The 18,687-nt window shown below is 30.2% G+C and overlaps 1 protein-coding gene across 7 annotated transcripts; it reads left to right on the forward strand.

The window, feature by feature from the left end:
- The first annotated feature begins 1,107 nt into the window (after positions 1-1,107).
- LOC116770054 (ATP-dependent translocase ABCB1-like) lies at positions 1,108-18,189 on the forward strand. Of its 7 annotated transcripts, none has more exons than XM_061527967.1 (24): positions 1,108-1,170; positions 8,406-8,614; positions 10,561-10,621; positions 10,806-11,084; positions 11,159-11,259; positions 11,341-11,512; positions 11,603-11,774; positions 12,284-12,414; positions 12,574-12,798; positions 12,915-13,040; positions 13,305-13,508; positions 14,162-14,332; positions 14,412-14,598; positions 14,672-14,751; positions 14,870-15,028; positions 15,111-15,215; positions 15,292-15,453; positions 15,524-15,727; positions 16,098-16,339; positions 16,415-16,574; positions 16,668-16,862; positions 17,000-17,206; positions 17,405-17,551; positions 17,727-18,189. In XM_061527967.1, the coding sequence occupies exons 2-24, from the start codon at positions 8,535-8,537 to the stop codon at positions 17,919-17,921; spliced, it is 3,765 nt and encodes a 1,254-aa protein (XP_061383951.1). In that variant the 5' UTR covers positions 1,108-1,170; positions 8,406-8,534; the 3' UTR covers positions 17,922-18,189. The 7 variants fall into 7 exon arrangements, with proteins under 7 accessions (XP_061383951.1, XP_061383952.1, XP_061383947.1 ...); XM_061527968.1 differs by lacking the exon at positions 1,108-1,170 and adding an exon at positions 5,470-5,486; XM_061527963.1 differs by lacking the exon at positions 1,108-1,170 and adding an exon at positions 5,665-5,813.
- The last annotated feature ends 498 nt before the right edge of the window (positions 18,190-18,687 follow it).

The raw sequence follows: 18,687 nt of genomic DNA on the forward strand, positions 1-18,687 counted from the left end.
CGTCTGGAGATACCCAAGGGTCACATCTCGATCTCTTAATATTTTTATCAACCACAACTGGACGTTTTACAATAATGTGATAAATATAGTCTATGATTATCACATTGTTTGATCGTCTCAAAGTTCACTGAAATTAAGGACCTTCGAGTAACTCTTGACCAAGTATTTATTTTTGGAAGATATATCGAAAATATTTTTTGCGGGAGCCTAAAAAATGTTAGGCTTCATCATTCGACAATGTTGTGCTTTTAAAAATATATTTACAATTAAGTTGCTATGTAAAAGTTTTGTAAGATCCTCCTTTAATATAGTTCTTACACAAACTTGGCATATAGATAGTTAAAATTATCCCTTACGATTCGTTGGAGTGTACATAAGTAGCCATAGCTTTTAATAATATTTCAAACAACTACATTCTAGATTCAGAACAAAAATTTAACAAAACTCGACTAAATTGCTTTCATCAAACGTCACGTCTTAAACACATTTTGATGCCTCATTTTTTAAAATCAATTATGACAAAAAGCGTAATCTGGTAAGAATAGTCTTGCATACATAAAATCAAATTAAAATTTACAATACTAATTCCAATTCTATTTGTAGTTTAAAGAGCAATCTTTAAATTATAGAAGTTAAGATTCTACTTTAGTCTTTGTATTTTTTTTTGTTCGTTTTTCTCCTTTTAAAGTGAGTATTGTTTACAAAGAGTCTCGATAATGTATGTTAAATACAGAATAGTTGTTTAAATTAATAATAATCTCTTTGTTGTTTTTGTTTTTTTTCTCTTAATATCAGGTATTTTTAATTTGAACACTTCCTGTTAAAATGGTAGTGGAAACTGGTTCGTAAATTTTTATAACATATGTATTGTAATATAATCTATGTTTTTAAATAAATATATATCAAATGTTCCCAAACAGTTAATGAAATATTACCGATATTTTCTCAATCGATATTTAGTTATAAAATATTATAAAAATGTATTAAACGTTAATGTAACACCGGTTTTTTATAACATCACTTAATGAATATTGTAAATTGTCTTAACGTTTTTAATCTACCTTCATCTTAAAGTAGTGTGTGTTAAAGAATTGACGGGTCTAAGAAGTTTAAAATATTTCTATCACGTTTTGGAATCTTTCTCAACGATCTCGCCCGTTCAAAAGAAAGGTATGTTTTTTAAATTCTTAATACTAGTATTTTTTGATCGAAAAAAAACATAAGTGTTGTCTACTTTTTTAGAGATTAGACCGATTAAAATGAAACTAGTATTATTCGGATTTACTACGCGGATTTTATTATTTAAAAACTACACAATCCCGACGTTTCGGTTACTTTGCAGCAACCGTGATCACGGTAAATCAGAATAATACTAGTTTCATTTAAATGAATACTCGCGAAAATCTTAGATCTCATTATTAGACCGATTGCTATGGGTTCAAGCCTACTAATAAAGTTTTTGCTATTTACGTACAGTGCTATTTTTTCAATGTAGGTAATCATGATTGAGAGAAGGTAACGCTGCACGAAATTTTAAAAAAATTTGTTCACGGTCGAGCTCCATTAATTAATGTGGTATCTATGTATTTAGTTTATCTTTTTAAAAAATTGTTTCAAGTAAATTAAAACTATGACGATGAGTGTTTGATGATATTTTTTAATATTTTCTACAATCCTTATAATGGTACCGATGATAAAGAAAAAACAATGAAGCTAAAATAATATCGAACCTCATAAAACGCGCAATTACAAAAGTTCAAATTCAAAGTCGTTACATAACCCCAAATTATTTCATTAACACGTTGTTAAATACTCTTTTTCTTTAGTTTAAAATAATAATAAAAAAACGAGTAGTAGGTAAATCCGAAAATATTATTAAAATAAAAACATTCAAAAGATCAAAAATATCATATCGGACTCGAAAAATTTTAGATTTTTTGCGTTATTGCCATTCAAAAATATAATTGACAGTGTAGACTATAGCTAATGATAACTTTAAATATATATATATATATATATATATATATATATATATATATATATATATATATATATATATATATAGATTTAGACTTAAAATATATATATATATATATGTAAGTCAAACTTTCAATCAATTGTCCCTTGTAAATAAAATAATTTCAATTAAATTTGTCTTAAAGAAACACTAAAAAATTCTTAAAAATCAATGTCTACCCCTTCCTGTTTTCATTCCAACATAACTAAGGCTCACTTCTTCCGCGCAGAGGGACTCAACGCACAATTTTTTATTTTACATACAACTAAGGAATTAATTCATTATAATTAATTGATCTTTTATGCAAGTCATCTAAGATAAGCTTCTTTTTCCCCACGACTTGTCCTTGCCAGATCAAGTTTTTTAGGTCCTTCGTTATTATTATTTTTTAATTATATCAGGCCGAGCTAAATATCTGATCTAATAGGCGTTTGCATAAGTTCTCGACTTCATCAACCAAATCTGACGCTTGGGCGTCAGTTCTTTATTTACACTGCAAATTCATTGCTCATTTCTAGTGAACCCATTAATTAGTTTTTAATTAACATCAATTAAATATATTTTTATCATACTTCACAACGTTGATTAACAAAAATATAACTTATCTGTTTTAATATTTGTTTTCTAGCTGTTTCATAGCGTTGTTTAAACTTTTTGTGTTGCTGCAATTTGAGAACATTAATCCTGTTAAGTGTTTTATAATTTTAAATTATACAATCCTTTTTCATATCTATTTCGAACTTTAACAATGGGTTTAAAAACAAATTGCTTAGTCTAAGTGACAATGGAAGGTCACCATTATAATTAATTCAATAGATAAAAACGTTAGAGATCTATGTCAAAGTCGAAATTTCTTCATTTTTATAACGTTTAAAGTCACGTTTATGAATATTTCAGTCGGAAATAACAATTTAATTATCATCTAACATTCCGTTGTCAACGTTTTTTACATGAAGATTCTAACGTTACAAGAAACTGAAGAGTCAACCTTATGATAATGAAAATAATATACATTTTGTTTTTTTAATTCCATGTCTCCTCAGAGATCTCTATGGGTGAGCATTCGTCAAAAGCAGCGGGAATGGATTTCTTTTGATAATTTTAACACAATTATATACACATGTCAAATGTTTGTAGTAAAATTTCGTGTAAAAAAAAAACGTTATCTAGAACAAAGCACGAGAAAGAAACAAACTTGTTTATGCTTCTTTTAACGATGATATCGTGACAGACCTTTTTTTGTTTAAATGATTAATATTTATATGTGCAAAGTGTTACGTATAAGATATTTTACGTAACGAATATATTTTAAAAGTCAAAGGAAACGATTATATATATTAATATTTTATCATCAACTTTAAATAATTTATAAAAAAAGAGATATCTATATATATATACACACACACACACCTTTATATAAAGGTATATATATGTAGGTTTTGTTCTCTTTTAATTAAATGCCCAATTGACAATAATTGCAAATTAACTTATTCCTTCCATTACCATAAGGCTAAAAATCTTACAATGTAAAATAATCAATTTCTTTAGGTTTACAATATGAATGTGGCTAAACAAGCTTGCACTAATTACTAAGTCCTAATGAATAATAAAATTGGCACACCTCAGTTGGCATATAAGGCGAAATCCAGTTCGCCTTGTATGCCAACTGTCTTGTATGCCTCGTATGTATGACAGTAGACCTGTCTTTGCATATATTAAATGTAATCATGTCATCATCATAAGATCTTTATTTTCGATCCTAATAATAACCGCATTGAAGCTTATATAACCGATTTTTATTATAAGAAAAAACGTGTTAACCATCTATGTATGTACATATTGTAAGCTATCCACTTTAGAGAGAATACGGATTACGTTATCTTCAGCCTCCAGCATCGAGGAGCCACATATTAAAACTTGCTTGTTCTTCTCGCCAATCCAGGGAAATACTGGGAACTGCTTGAGTTATATCAGAATTCTTATAGACTGACGGTTTTTATAGACTGACGGTTTCGGTAGTTAGATGAGATAAATAAAACCTCAAAGAGGAAGGCCTCTGTACATAGTGTAAAAACTCACACTATGTAAACAGACTCATGATGAGGCTGGCCCGAAGCGAGAAAGTGATACGCTTGCTGGATTATGTTTAAGTAAGTTATGATTAAGCAAAACGATTTCACGTCCATAACATCCTCTCACAATCGTCCTTGACTACTTCACCAGGTAGTTTTCTGTAAATTTTGCCTCATCTTCTGAGTTACTTCACCGTCACCTTATTCACTCTGAACGACCTTCCGCGAATCAAAAACAATTTTTTATTAATATTTAAGCACTCCTCGACGATTGTGTTTCGAAGTTTGGTAATTGCGGCTAGCGCCATGCTTGTTTCCAACTTTCTCCAAAAAATGTAAATATTTTCGAGTTACTGCATATCCTATATACAATTCAAAGATCGAGTATTTTTATTCCTTTCTTTTTATGAACTTATATTTGGTGTATTTTTTACGACGACATTAAAACTAACACTAAATTTAAGTTACATGTTTTTTTAAATTGGTTATTGAGCCTTTGTTTCCAATTAAATGGGGTCGAAGTAATCAATTTGGTAATGACTAACACATTAAGGTTCCTAGTACAAACTAATCCAAAAGCGCACATTAACAATTCATCATAAAGGTAGTTAAATTATTTATGTGATTAATTTACACTTAGTAAACGTATCTGTGGATGATATTGAGTTTAAAAAAAACATTGTTAAAACTTATAGAGTTAATATAATTACATACATACATGCCTCAAACTAAAAACCGGGCATATTGATTTATTGGGTTCAAAGTTGACCTTAATCTCGTAGTACAAAATGCTGGTACGCAGGCTCGTAACTGAAGGTTCACCATTAAAATTTTCACATAACACTTACAGTAAAAATATACTTTACTGCTTCAAATTTTATAAAATAATTGAGACATCAGATGTACGGGGAGAGAATAATCGTTGATAATATTGTTGTAAATATATAAGTGATTTGACATACCCTACCGCCAACCTACAGTTTCGTAAAAAGCACATAATATAAAAAAAAAATAAAAACATTCATTGCGGTTGTATTTTTTATGCATGCTGTATAATATCGAAGATTTTCAACTATTGGGTGCATATAATAAGGCATTTAACGCGTTCTCTTCCATGACAGTTACATTTGTTGCGCCCTGTATTTAAATGAACATTAGTATGATGGTCTTATTAATTATATTGCTATTACCGATAGCGAGTAAGAAATTTCATATTTATTTATATTTGTGCGACAACTGTTGTTGTGTTATCGTTTTGGCTGAACATAATAATTTGTAATATATTTAAAGTGTTGAACTATTGTAAGGTTCCTTGCGAGACGAATGCTGCTATTGTTATCAATTGTAATTGTACTGTAATTCGCCGCGGAAGTAATATACACTTGGTCCTTCCACAAGTAAGTGTTAAATGTTCTTGTTAATTTTTATTAGTTTGTTTTTTCTTGTACGTGGTGTGTGTGTTGAAACGCGATAGTTTTTATAATCATTTGTGGAATTCTGTACAGATACATCTCATTAGACATAGTGAACTAAGTTATTTTGTTGCCCGCCACAATACGGGTTGGTACAGTTTTCAGTTTGTGGTTCCGCCATTTTTTTTTAAATTAATTTTATTGATATCACAGTTGTTTTAAAATAATTTTAGGTTTTAAAACGTTGAAGTGTCTTTTTCTACCTAAGGTATTTTATTATCTATTTATCAGCTTTATGTCCATCTTATGTAGGTAAGCATTTCTTTATTTGACTATCAATGTTTTGTTGTTTTAATTGTAAATAATCGCTAGGTATGTAACACAATATAAAAACAATAGTTTTTTTTAATAGATAAGTATATATTTTATTCCAAATTACTACAAAACCTGTGTGGCGTTTGTTCATCATAATTTAAAAAAAGTTTGAAATGTAAGTTCAGTAGATTTTTCGTACTTTCAAAAATTCCTTTGTCATTTGTTGCGTAACGTATCTCTGGTTTTTCCTAAATACATATTAATACATTCACTAAATATGTAAAAAAAAAAATCGTTATTATTTAAATTTATATAATCATTTTGTTATGCCTTAATGCCTTAATGCCTTTTGTTAATAATTCACGGTTTTCTATTTGACTTCTAATTTATTGCTAGACATATTTATTTAAATATTTATAAAGAAACACGGCTCATAGTTTAAAACAGTGTTCTTAAGAATAATTATTTCTTTAACAAATACAGAAAATATAGAGCTTTCTTGGGCGTATCCTGAAATGAAGAAAAAAATGTTGGAATTTCACATTTTATTAATATCAATTAAGTATATATTATCTTTATGACTGAAATTTTTATTGATAAATAATCTAAATTTAATTTGTCTTTATTTATTTTTTAATAATTGATAATTGAAAATATATAATAATTTTATGAATAATTATTTCGTCTGTGTAGTCTGAAGAAAAATGTCCGTCTTTGACTATTTGGAGTTAAAAATTCACGTCTACCCTTAGTCTTCGTCTCCATAATAAAATTAAACAGTGACTATTTCATCGTTTTTCAACAAAATACATTCATATGATGATTTACCAGAAAAGTTAAGGGGTAATCGTAAAAAAAATCGGCATTCAATTTTAAAATGAAATTTTATACTTTGGATATTGTAGGAGTAACTGACTATAGGTATTCATTATCGCAAAATGCTGTCCAAACACAACAACCTAGCGGGCATCCTTCTACAATGGTTTAGGTTAAAGAATTTATAATGTTAATATTCATTCAATTTTTTACTTATTATTTCATTTAAGACTTTTTTATTATAATATTCTAAACATTCCATGAACATATTCATACATTAATGTAAAATACTACAATTGATAGAACAGTTAAAGTGACAAATACAAACATAATGCATATATTGTTCAACGATTAAAATGCAATATATATGTATATATATAAGTCTGTTTCCATGTACTTATCGTGATAGATACAATTAGTTTAAAAAAAATGCATCTAAAATTCTTTGATAGAATATACTATATAGATTAAGTGAATTTATCATAGGTGAAAATTCTAGTTTATAGATAGTTAAATTTAAACCAAGTCTCTGATATTATTATTGTTAAAGCCAAATATTTTACTTATGTACCAAACACATTTTAATCCGAATTGAATTGAAACCAAGTGTTAGTGAAAAATTATTATTTATATATTACAAACAACGAAACGGTTTGAGATAATTTAGAATCGTTTTATTCATGTTCATCTTTAACGAGTCAGAATTAATTATAATAATTTAACCCGTTATGGTAAATGTGAAACATTTATGGAAAAACAAGTGAGTATGAGTTGTTATTGAGTCGTGTCTTAACTATTATAATTTGTTGAGAAGTACCAAGTGGGTGTTCAATAAATCACATTCATAATTCACAAGTCACTTCCAACTGAGAACCTCTAGTGTGATGTGATTATTTCTTCCTGATTTTACAATATCATTTATATGATTTATATCTTAATTCAAAAAATAATTTGTTTTTCCCTGTCGTCTCACAATTTCCTCTTGTCTTTTAGAGATTATATTGCAATTAAGTACAAATTTTTTAATACGGATTGTCACTTAAATAATCGATGCCAAACTCGCAATCCTTGTGCCCAAATCCAGAGATATTTAATGGGAATATAAGTGCGTGAATATTTAATATAAACAAACATTAAAAATCTGGTAACTTTAAAGGTTAGTTTTTCGTAACCATTTGGATGAGGTGTCGTGTTAGCTTTTAGAACTGAAATTTTTTTTGTAAAAAAAAGCGCAACTCTTTTTACGACGGGTCCAAGGATAATGTTCATTCTTCAATAATCACGTAAAAAGGTTTTCTTTAAAAATATTAAATGTCAGTCTATTCTTCTATCTTTTAGTGTTATTTGATCTGTCTTAGGGCTTTGTCCAAAACCAAAAAACAAACAACAGTTAAACAAGTAATAGCTCTTGTAATTAAGTCATTTTTGTCTTTTAATTATAGCTCAGTTTTATTGTACCATTATCTACTTCAAATTTTTATTTTTTGTCAATAATAGGGTTGCCCTTGTAAGAGCAACAACGTACTGAATCAATGTATGTGTATATTGGTATAAAATATTTGTTTTTGTTTAACGAGTCACATTATATGTCGTCTATTAATGACAATCGTAATATTTAAAAACTATTCTAACGATTTCCGTAACGTCTTCTCCTACGTGACTTCGGAGGAATATTTAGCGCAAACGCAAGCATAAATTGTAAAAAAAAAAATAATATAATTCAACTAATTATTTATAATACATATAAAATTCTGAATTGACTTTTATTTGCAGGTCGCAGACAATACAACATATGTATATGATAACAGCTAGCCTTATTTGAGAGCCATATTATAAATAGCATACCAGTTTTACCGCGCCAATCGGATGGTTGTGAAAATTTGTGTTATTTGATGAGAAGCAATGAAGTATTCGAAAAGTTACACTGTTACTCAACTGTCTTCTGTCACATTTAAGAAAAACTTAAAGGACGATAAAAAAGGGTAAGTTCGTGTTAAATAATAATCCACATATTTATATAGTGATATAGAGTAGGCAAAAAAAAAATTGATTTTTTTTTTTTGGCAATTTTTTTTTTTGAATCTTTGGTTTATCTAACAGTCATTAAGCCCAGAGTTCTGTCCAATAATACTGAAAATGAGGAAAATTTCAATATGCTCATAAAATATCAACATGTATTACAAGAACAATTATTATTGTGATGTGTCATAGCAGTAATATAAGGAAATATTTTAAAATAAAATATCATAAAGTTTTCTTTATAAATAAAATTTGTTGATAATTAAAAAAAAAAGGTATTTAGTATAAATTTTAAAGCACGTCGTAATGTAATTAAGGTTATACAGACATTGTAGATAAAGAAAGGCTTAAGGGCTATTTGGAAATTGTAGAGAGAATAAATAAAATAATCAACGGTCAAGGGTATGGAAACTAGATACAGATTTTCGAGGTTTTAGAGATAAAAAATATCCATAATAACAATAATCACAAAGAATAACACAAAACAGAATTTGCTATTGCTTACCATGTGTCTTAAGAATAATAAGTAATCACTTTGATTTTTCGCTTTGCTATTGTATGTAGTAAACGCTTTCTGAATTATATATTTTATTTAATAAAACTAATACTAGTCTTAAATACTATTATATGTACATATGTATGTATATATAGATATATCTGTATTTATTATGTTCATATTAAATGATACCTCTTTCTTGGTAATTCAGTGTTAACCATACAAAAAATCATTGTCAACTGAAAATGCTACAAGCATCTGTCAGCGAAAGCAAAATCAAAGTTCAGTATATATTTATGTACATATATAAACTCTATTATTTTAAAACTAATTTAATTTTTCCGTATTTTAATAAACGATCATAAGTATACATTCTGACACACACAATAAAACCGATTTTCTATAACAATAATCAAATTCCTTAAGCCTTTGGCAATTAGTCTGGTTATTCGAGTTTAGTAATTCTATGTTCGTAGCCTTTAATCTGACAATTTACATAAAAAGATAAAAAAATGACATTTGTAACGACGGCAGAACTTTTAATATTGAGATAAAATATATACATATACAATAAAATAATTTTCAATATACATAAAAACATTAGCGATATCTCCCAAAACCTGTTCCAAACATTATCTTATATATAAAATTCTCGTGTCACAATGTTCGTTCCCGTACTCCTCCGAAACGGCTTGACCGATTCTCATGACATTTTGTGAACATATTAAGTAGGTCTGAGAATCGGCCAACGTCTATTTTTCATACCCCTTAGGGATAAGGGTCGTTCACCCTTAAACTTTTTTTTTAATTTTTGAACGAATTTTTTTTTTTTTATATAATGTGGCATCAAAAAATACATACAACCCTGAATTTTTGCTTTTTTATCAGCAACCCCTACTTTTATATTCGTATTGTGTCTATATATATATATATATATATATATGTAGACACAATACGAATGTACGTTTGTTTCGGCTAATATCTAAAATGGCTGTACCGCGTTTAACGGGACTTATTGGCAGGTAGCTGATGTAATAAAAAGTAACTTAGGGTACTTTTTTTCAAGATCCCGAATGACCATCCCGAAATTATAACGCACGAGTGGCAGGCAGGGCGCATAAGGGGCTTTAAAGTTTTGTCATAGTTTCTTATTAATTTTCTTACGCAGACGGAGTCGCGGGTAACATCTAGTTAAATATAAAATCTGTTCGTGTTATTCAATACACATTACATCGATTACAACAAAATTAATAATAACTTCATGAAACGCACGGAAATTATAATTATGACTTAAAATACGATATAAGGTTAATGGTCTTAAGCATATTAGTATAATATATTGTCAGTATTCTCATTAATCCAATTTGTACAAAGATACATAATATAACTAATAATGTCTTATGTCATTTACAGAAATGTCGAAAAAGATACTGCCAAGAAAGATGCGGTCTCCAACATATCATTCAAAACACTGGTGGGTTATAAACAAAAATAAACATAAGTAATTGTCCCATAAATATTAAAATTTTCCAAATGAAAAAAAAAAACAAAACCATACGCTTCTTAAAATAAACTTAATCAAGATTTTATTTCACGATGAAAGTTAATATATCATAACAATCATTTTTTAATAATGAAAACCTCCATAATTTTTCCAGTTCCGTTTTGCCACAACGAAAGACAAAATGTTCATGTGTATAGCGATTGTGGCTTCCGTATTATGTGGATGTACGACACCAATTAATACTCTTCTCTTTTCTTCACTGCTTCAAAGTATGGTCAACTATGGAAAATCTATTGTGTTAAATGACCCTCAACCGGATATATTGCTTAGCGAAGTACAAGATTTTGCTATATACAATGCCGTTCTGGGACTTGTTATTATTATACTGTCATATATCGCAACAGTTCTCATGAACATGTCAGCCTATAATCAGGTAATTATGGTCGAAAAAGTTATCTCATAATAGAAAATTGTTTTGTGTAAAACTAACTCCAACATTTTCTTCAGGCACATCGCATTCGTCAAGAGTATTTGAGAGCAACATTGAATCAAGATTTTGAATATTTTGACACTCACAAAACTGGTGATTTCGCAAGCAAAGTCACGGAGTATGATCCACGTATTACTTTTTAAATTCTAGCAATGTTTGTGAATTGAACCATCCCTTACTAAAAATATTAATGTTTCAGCGATGTTTTAAAACTAGAGGATGGTATAGGAGAGAAACTAGCGACCTTTATATATTACCAAGTGACATTCATAAGTTCTATAATAATGGCGCTGGTGAAGGGCTGGAAACTAACACTCTTATGTTTGATCTCATTTCCTATCACTTGTCTGTTAATTGGAGTCACAGGCTTTGTAAGATATTTGCTTTTTTAACATAAAAATAAAGTTGCCTAAATTAGAACATAAATATTAGTCAATGATCACATATTTTTGGTATTATAGTTTGGGGCACGAATATCGTATAAAGAAGCTATTTCGGCGGCAAAAGCTGGTTCTATAGCTGAGGAAGTATTGTCGTCTATAAGAACAGTATTTGCTTTTAGTGGACAGGAAAAAGAATTAAAAAGATACGAAAAATATACTGTGGAAATGAGAGGATTACACGCAAAGAAAAGTATAAGTTGCAAAATATAATTATGTCTAAAATTTTCGCGTATTAATTTTGATAAAACTAAGATTTTAGACATAACAACTCTATAATCCCGAAATTTCAGTTCCTTTGCAGCAACCGTGACCGCAGGGAGGGGGGATGAAAGTGTCTGTCAGTTAGTCTTGTTATTTATCATCTACCGCCAAAGATTTCTTAATTTTCTGGCATATCACTCTGGATGCACAAAGAGGCACGATACGGAAGAAAATTAAGAAATCATTGGCGGTAGGTGACAAATAAGAAAACTAACCGACACACGTTTTTGTCCCGTCTACCCTTGATCACGGTTGCTGCAAAGAAACAGAAACTTCGATTTGTCGTTGTAAAATAATAAACAAACCGTAGTAAATATCCAAAAATTTTTTTTTTTTTTTTGTAGCAAAATATGTTATTGAACAAATTCGAAAAAAGCAGGCCTAAATTGTTTTTCTTGTATATTCCTGTACAATTTTAAACAATTATAATTTTTACAGGCATTTTCAATGGTATGCTGATGGGGTTGATATACCTATGTTTGTTTGGGTCTTACTCTTTATGTTTTTGGTTCGGATATAAGTTCATGATGGATGAACCAGAATTATATGACGTCAACACCATGATTGCTGTGAGTTAAAAGGATTATTAGAATATCCCTGAAAAAAATCCAAAGGCTTTTTGCATAATTTTTGCTGTTTTAATTTAAGTTGTTGCTATCATTAAACATAATATTATGTTTATTGTAACGTTTCTCAACTGAATAGTATTCAATAAAAATCGATTGCAGGTACTTTTTAGTGTATTAATGGGTTCAACGAACTTTGGTATGTCGGCTACCATCATGGACGTGTTTGGATCAGCGCGTGGCGCTGGTGAACAAATCTTCAATTTAATAGACAATGTCCCCAAAATTAATCCGCTCCTGAACCTTGGAATTGCCCCTAAAAGTATTGAAGGAAACATTGAATTCAAAAACGTTTGCTTCCATTATCCTTCCAGACCTAACGTCAAAGTAAGTTCCATTGCCTCGTGATGCGTATTTATGACATCTATGTGGACAAAAAATATGTTTGAAATTTTTCTTTTATGAATCTTTGTATACAGAAATAAAAGAATGTATTTTTATAGATATTAAAGGGAATTAATCTCAGTATCAAGAAAGGGCAATCAGTTGCGTTAGTTGGACATTCAGGTAGCGGCAAGTCTACTATCGTACAACTGATATCAAGAAATTATGATGTAATAGATGGCAGTGTGAGTACATTTAGATGACTAACAACTCCGCATTTGTTATCAGTTTACATATTTTATAACGTATATCACAACCCAACTTCTGATTCTTGCCAAACTGGCAAAACAGGATCTCAAAATACGAGTTTATGCTAAACGACCTAATCAAATTCTTTTTTTCTTATGATTAAAATTTAAGATAAAAGAAGATTTTTCCAAGGGCATAATAAAATCTCTATTGCTGCTATTCATTTTATCGTTTATTTTTATGAAAAAATATAAACACAGGTCCGAATTGATGGTAATGATGTCAAAGACCTTTCGGTGAAATGGTTGAGAGCTCAGATCGGTTTAGTCGGTCAGGAGCCGGTCCTCTTTAATACAACGGTCCGAGAGAACATAAGGTATGGCCGAGAGGACGCTACTAATGAGGAAATAGAAAAAGTCGCGAAGCAAGCTAATGCCCATGAGTTTATTATGAAACTACCGTTAGTAAGTATATTGATTTGAAATGATATTAAGCTTACATGTTTCCCAAGATAATATACAGAAAAAGGTATTCAATAAATTAAAGGATTATTGCCGTACTGTCTCGGCAATATCATAAATTAAAAGAGAACATGAAATACTTTAAAATAGATGGCTAACCCTAAATTTCAAGATAAGCCTGACGTTATTTTTACAATACACGAAATGTTACAAACTTTACTGTCTATTTAGCTATATTGTTGTTGTTGTTGTTTAAAATATGGCCTTCATCATTTAGTCATATTTAAAACAAACTTACCTTTACTGTCTATACGTCATAGTCACTTTGAATATTAATAGTCACGTTTGTTATGTGTCCGTTGTTGTATGCTTTCGGACAAAGATGTCGTTTTCTTTATTGAAGAACAAAAATTGCCTAAACTTGGAAAAGATTTGTTAATTGTAACGTTAATATTCTAATACTAGTAATATAATAGTATTGTTACTTTTGGTAGGGATGGTCACTAAGAGATATGATAACGTTGTTGGAGCGATACTAAATTGTAAATATTTTAAGAAGAAAAATTTCACTCGGCCTAATAGTAATTTTTTTATATTAGATATCCACCAAGCAAGTAGGTAGATATATGTATTTATTTATTTTTTTGTTATTTCAGGGATATGATACGTTAGTTGGAGAACGTGGTACATCACTATCGGGAGGTCAAAAACAAAGAATTGCGATAGCTCGAGCGCTTGTACGAAATCCAGCGATATTATTGCTAGATGAAGCCACTAGTGCACTAGATACTGCTTCAGAGGCTAAAGTGCAGAAGGCCTTAGATAGAGTAATATATACTTCCTTGTCACCAATAAATATTTAAAGCTCTTTACAGGTTCATTAACGTTTTTTTAACATATTTACAGGCCCAAGAAGGTCGTACAACTATTGTTGTTGCTCATAGACTCACGACCATAAGAAATGTTGACAAAATTTATGTTTTCAAAAGTGGAGATGTGATAGAAAGCGGAACTCATGACGAACTTATTGCCAAGAAAGGTCACTTTTACGATATGGTAAAACTACAAACATCAAACAATGTAAAGGAGAAAGGTAATATAACTTTTTTTCCTAGACCATTACAAATATACATATGTATCCGAATAATTTCTACTTTTATTTAAAGGTCCATCTAATAAAATCGATAGAAGTGAATCATTGTTAAGTGAAAAGGAAGAAAATAAGCAAATGGAAACTAGAGAGCAAGTAAGTTGTTTATAATAGTGTAAAAACTTTTGATGTTAAAAATTTTACGTCAATAAAGAATCTTTTAGAGAATATTAAAATAAAGTTGCTACATTAATAATAAAAACATTGATTTTAGAATAGCGAGGAATCAACTGATGATACAGAAGTGTCGTACACACAAATCCTAAAACTGAACACACCAGAATGGAAGTTCATCACCGTGGGCGGCGTATGTTCATTTTTCAGTGGTTTTGCGATGCCGCTTTTGGCAATCGTGATGGGAGACTTTATGGGGGTAAAATACGAAATATGTTCCAAAAAAAATATTTTTAAATATATTTATTATATTTTTACTCTAACTGTTTTACTTTCTGCAGGTTCTATCTAACGATAATCCAGAATGGGTGAGAAGTGAGGTCGTAAAGAGTGTCTTACTTTTTATGGTGGTTGGAATATTCGCAGGACTAACGAACCTTATTATGGTAAAAAAATTATATCATTATTTTATCATTATGATTCTTAATTAGCACCATGAATAGCACCTTAAATTGTTTTAAGGTATTTATGTACGGTGTTGCTGGAGGACATTTAACATGTAGGTTAAGAAAATTATTATTGGAACATATGCTTCAACAAGAAATCGGATTTTTTGATGACAAGAATAATTCGACGGGAGCTCTTTGTGCTCGACTATCAGGAGAAGCTGCAGCAGTTCAAGGGGTGAGAACAAATTAATATATCACGAATTTCCCATGATTTTATCAAATAATAATTGTATTCTTTTATACAGGCTACAGGTCACAGAATAGGAACAGTTTTACAAGCCTTCGGAACCCTTTCTTTCGCGTTGGTAGCCTCGCTATACTATGAATGGCGGCTAGGTTTAGTTGCTCTAGCATTTGTTCCTATTATGGGACTCATGGTTTATAAACAGGGTAAAATGACAACTAGGCATTCGTATGGAACAGCTAAAACAATGGAAAAGAGTTCTAAGGTTAGTTAATTGTAATTATGAATAAAAAAAAATATTAGAAGACAAAACGAGAATCAAAAATTCCAATTTCTTTAAAAATCAAGATTTTCTGATATACTACTACTACTACTTTTTATTATCTAAAATTATACAATCATCAACGACAAAACTACGATTATTTTTCATCTCGTCTGCCGGTGATCACGGTTGCTGCAGAGGATTTGGAACATCTGGAATTTGTAGTTTAAAATAATAACAATCGCGTTATGCATACGAAAATCTTAGTTTTATTTAAATAAATACTAGCAAATGTCGTATATATCATTATACCTGATCATTGTTTTAAAATTTGTTTTCTTCTTGTTTTATATTACTCGAAATACATTTTTAGATCGCAGTAGAGGCGGTTGCTAATGTCCGGACAGTTTCATCGCTAGGACGTGAACAAATTATTCTCCAAGACTACGCAAACCAACTTCTGCCCGTACTGCAAATTGCTAAAAAAACAACACATTGGCAAGGAATTGTCTTTGGAATGTCTAGAGGACTTTTCAACCTGGTATATTCCATAACCATGTTTTACGGAGGCCATCTTATGGTGTACCAGGGAATCGGATATGAAATTGTTCTCAAGTAAGTCGAAATAATTTAATGATATACAAAATTTAATGTAATCCATTACTTACAATTTTTTCTGTTCATGTTCAGATCAGCTCAAACTTTATTAATGGGTTCATCATCAGCAGCCCAAGCCTTTGCATATGCTCCTAATTTCCAGAGAGGGATTAAAGCTGCAGGAAGAATCATAATTACTTTAGCTAGACAAACAAAAATCACGGACCCCGTCAAACCTGCAGTAGAAAATTTTGTACGTGAAGCAGACACAAAATAATATATATATTTTTTTAAATATATATATTTAAAGAATTTGTTTTTAATGAATTATTTTTTTTACATCCAGGTAGGAAACGGTGAGGCAAGCATAACGAATGTTACATTTACTTATCCGACTAGGCCGTTAATACAAGTATTGAAGGATTGTAACTTAGAAATTGAGAATGGGAAAACAGTAGCTCTGGTCGGCGGGAGTGGATGCGGCAAGAGTACTATCATACAGTTATTAGAGAGATACTACGATCCCGACGAGGGCGTTGTGGTAAAAAAAACAAAATTATTTATAATCAACAATACACTTCAATTGTTCAAAATTTTTTGTTAATTACAAAAATACCTAAATAATTTAAGTACAATACTCATTACTGTTCGGAAGATAAATAATGAATGGATTTTTAGACTCAGAACGGCACCCCCTTGCCAAATCTACGTTTGGCTGATGTAAGGCAGTCCATCGGCTTCGTGCAACAGGAACCCATATTGTTTGACCGCACTATAAAAGAAAACATTGCTTATGGTGACAATACTAGAACACCCAATATGGATGAAATAATCGAAGCCGCTAAACAAGCTAACATTCACAATTTCGTTGTGTCTTTGCCAGAGGTAAATAAACTATTTCCAATATGTTACCTTTTGGTCGTATACAGAAAATTATTTTGCAACAAGGTGACATAAGATCACATACATAATAACTATCAGTTTGTTGAATCAAAAACTATTTCAATTCACAAACCTTCATTTTACATATCTTTGAAACTTTTACGCTTTGATGTTTTAAAATAATATTTTTTCCTTTTTCAGGGTTATGACACCAACATCGGTTCAAAGGGCACCCAGCTTTCTGGAGGACAAAAACAAAGGATTGCTATAGCAAGAGCTTTACTAAGACGACCAAAGATGTTACTGCTGGATGAAGCAACTAGTGCTTTGGACACAGAAAGTGAAAAGGTAGAAAAAAATACATTCTAACTAAATTCATGTATCACAATTTGTTTATCTTGTAACTGGCGCTTTTTACAATACATCAGGTTATGCTTATTTTATCTTAAACTATCAATTATATCAGTATTAATTAATTCGCTATTCACCAATGTCATAAACTTCATAAATATGTCCCTTACAGGTGGTTCAAGCGGCCCTGGAAGCAGCTAAAGCGGGTCGTACGTGTGTCATGATCGCTCACCGACTGAGTACGGTGCGTGACGCTGACGTCATATGTGTCCTCAACAACGGAAGTGTCGCAGAGCGAGGAACACACGCAGAGCTGTTAGAACTCAAAGGACTTTATTACAATCTGTATAAACGCGGATACTCGTGAACATGTGCTAATATATTTTCCGCATTCTTTATTTATTGCTAAGTATATTGTAGAGATATAATACGTGACGAAAACAAAATAATGTTCAATATTACGAATCAGGCAGTCTTTAATGACTTTGTCTTTTATAAGATAAGAAATAGGTTAGATTATGTTGTGATAAGTCCTAATTCAGATGTAAGTGTTACAGTGCCTTGCAATTAATAAAAATGAATATATGAACATTGGACTAGTGTTATAAAATTAATTAAATGTATTTGACAACCTCTGACTTTTATATCATTTTTAATATCATACATTAGAATACAAGAGAATATGATCTTCCCGAAAAAAAATATAATTAAAAAAGGCCAAATTATTAGTTAGCGTCTGCTTTTATACTGTCGTATAAAAGGATCCTTTAAAAGGATCATTTGACGTAAACAAAATATTTTTAAACCCAATATATTATTTATTAAAATATTACAAATCCAAAAAGGAATTATATAATTCCTCGAATACTATTCTGAGTCGGACCCCACACAAAGGAATGTCAGTTTGTAGTTAATGAGTAATTCAAGCGATAGCACTGATCATCGGACGATGTTATTTAAATCTTTAAGTCACGAACGCGATAATAACATAAGGCTTATTGTTGGATGATGTTTCATTTATAACTAGTCGTGTCCGCGACTTTGTCCGCGGAGAAATTAATTCATATTTTCAAGTTTATTAAAAATAAGTCAAAGTTACTCTTTACTATATCTGCTGTGGGCCAAAAAAGTCC

The sequence above is a fragment of the Danaus plexippus genome (assembly GCF_018135715.1).
Source record: "Danaus plexippus chromosome 13 unlocalized genomic scaffold, MEX_DaPlex mxdp_15, whole genome shotgun sequence".
In the NCBI taxonomy this organism is placed as follows: Eukaryota; Metazoa; Arthropoda; class Insecta; order Lepidoptera; family Nymphalidae; genus Danaus; species Danaus plexippus.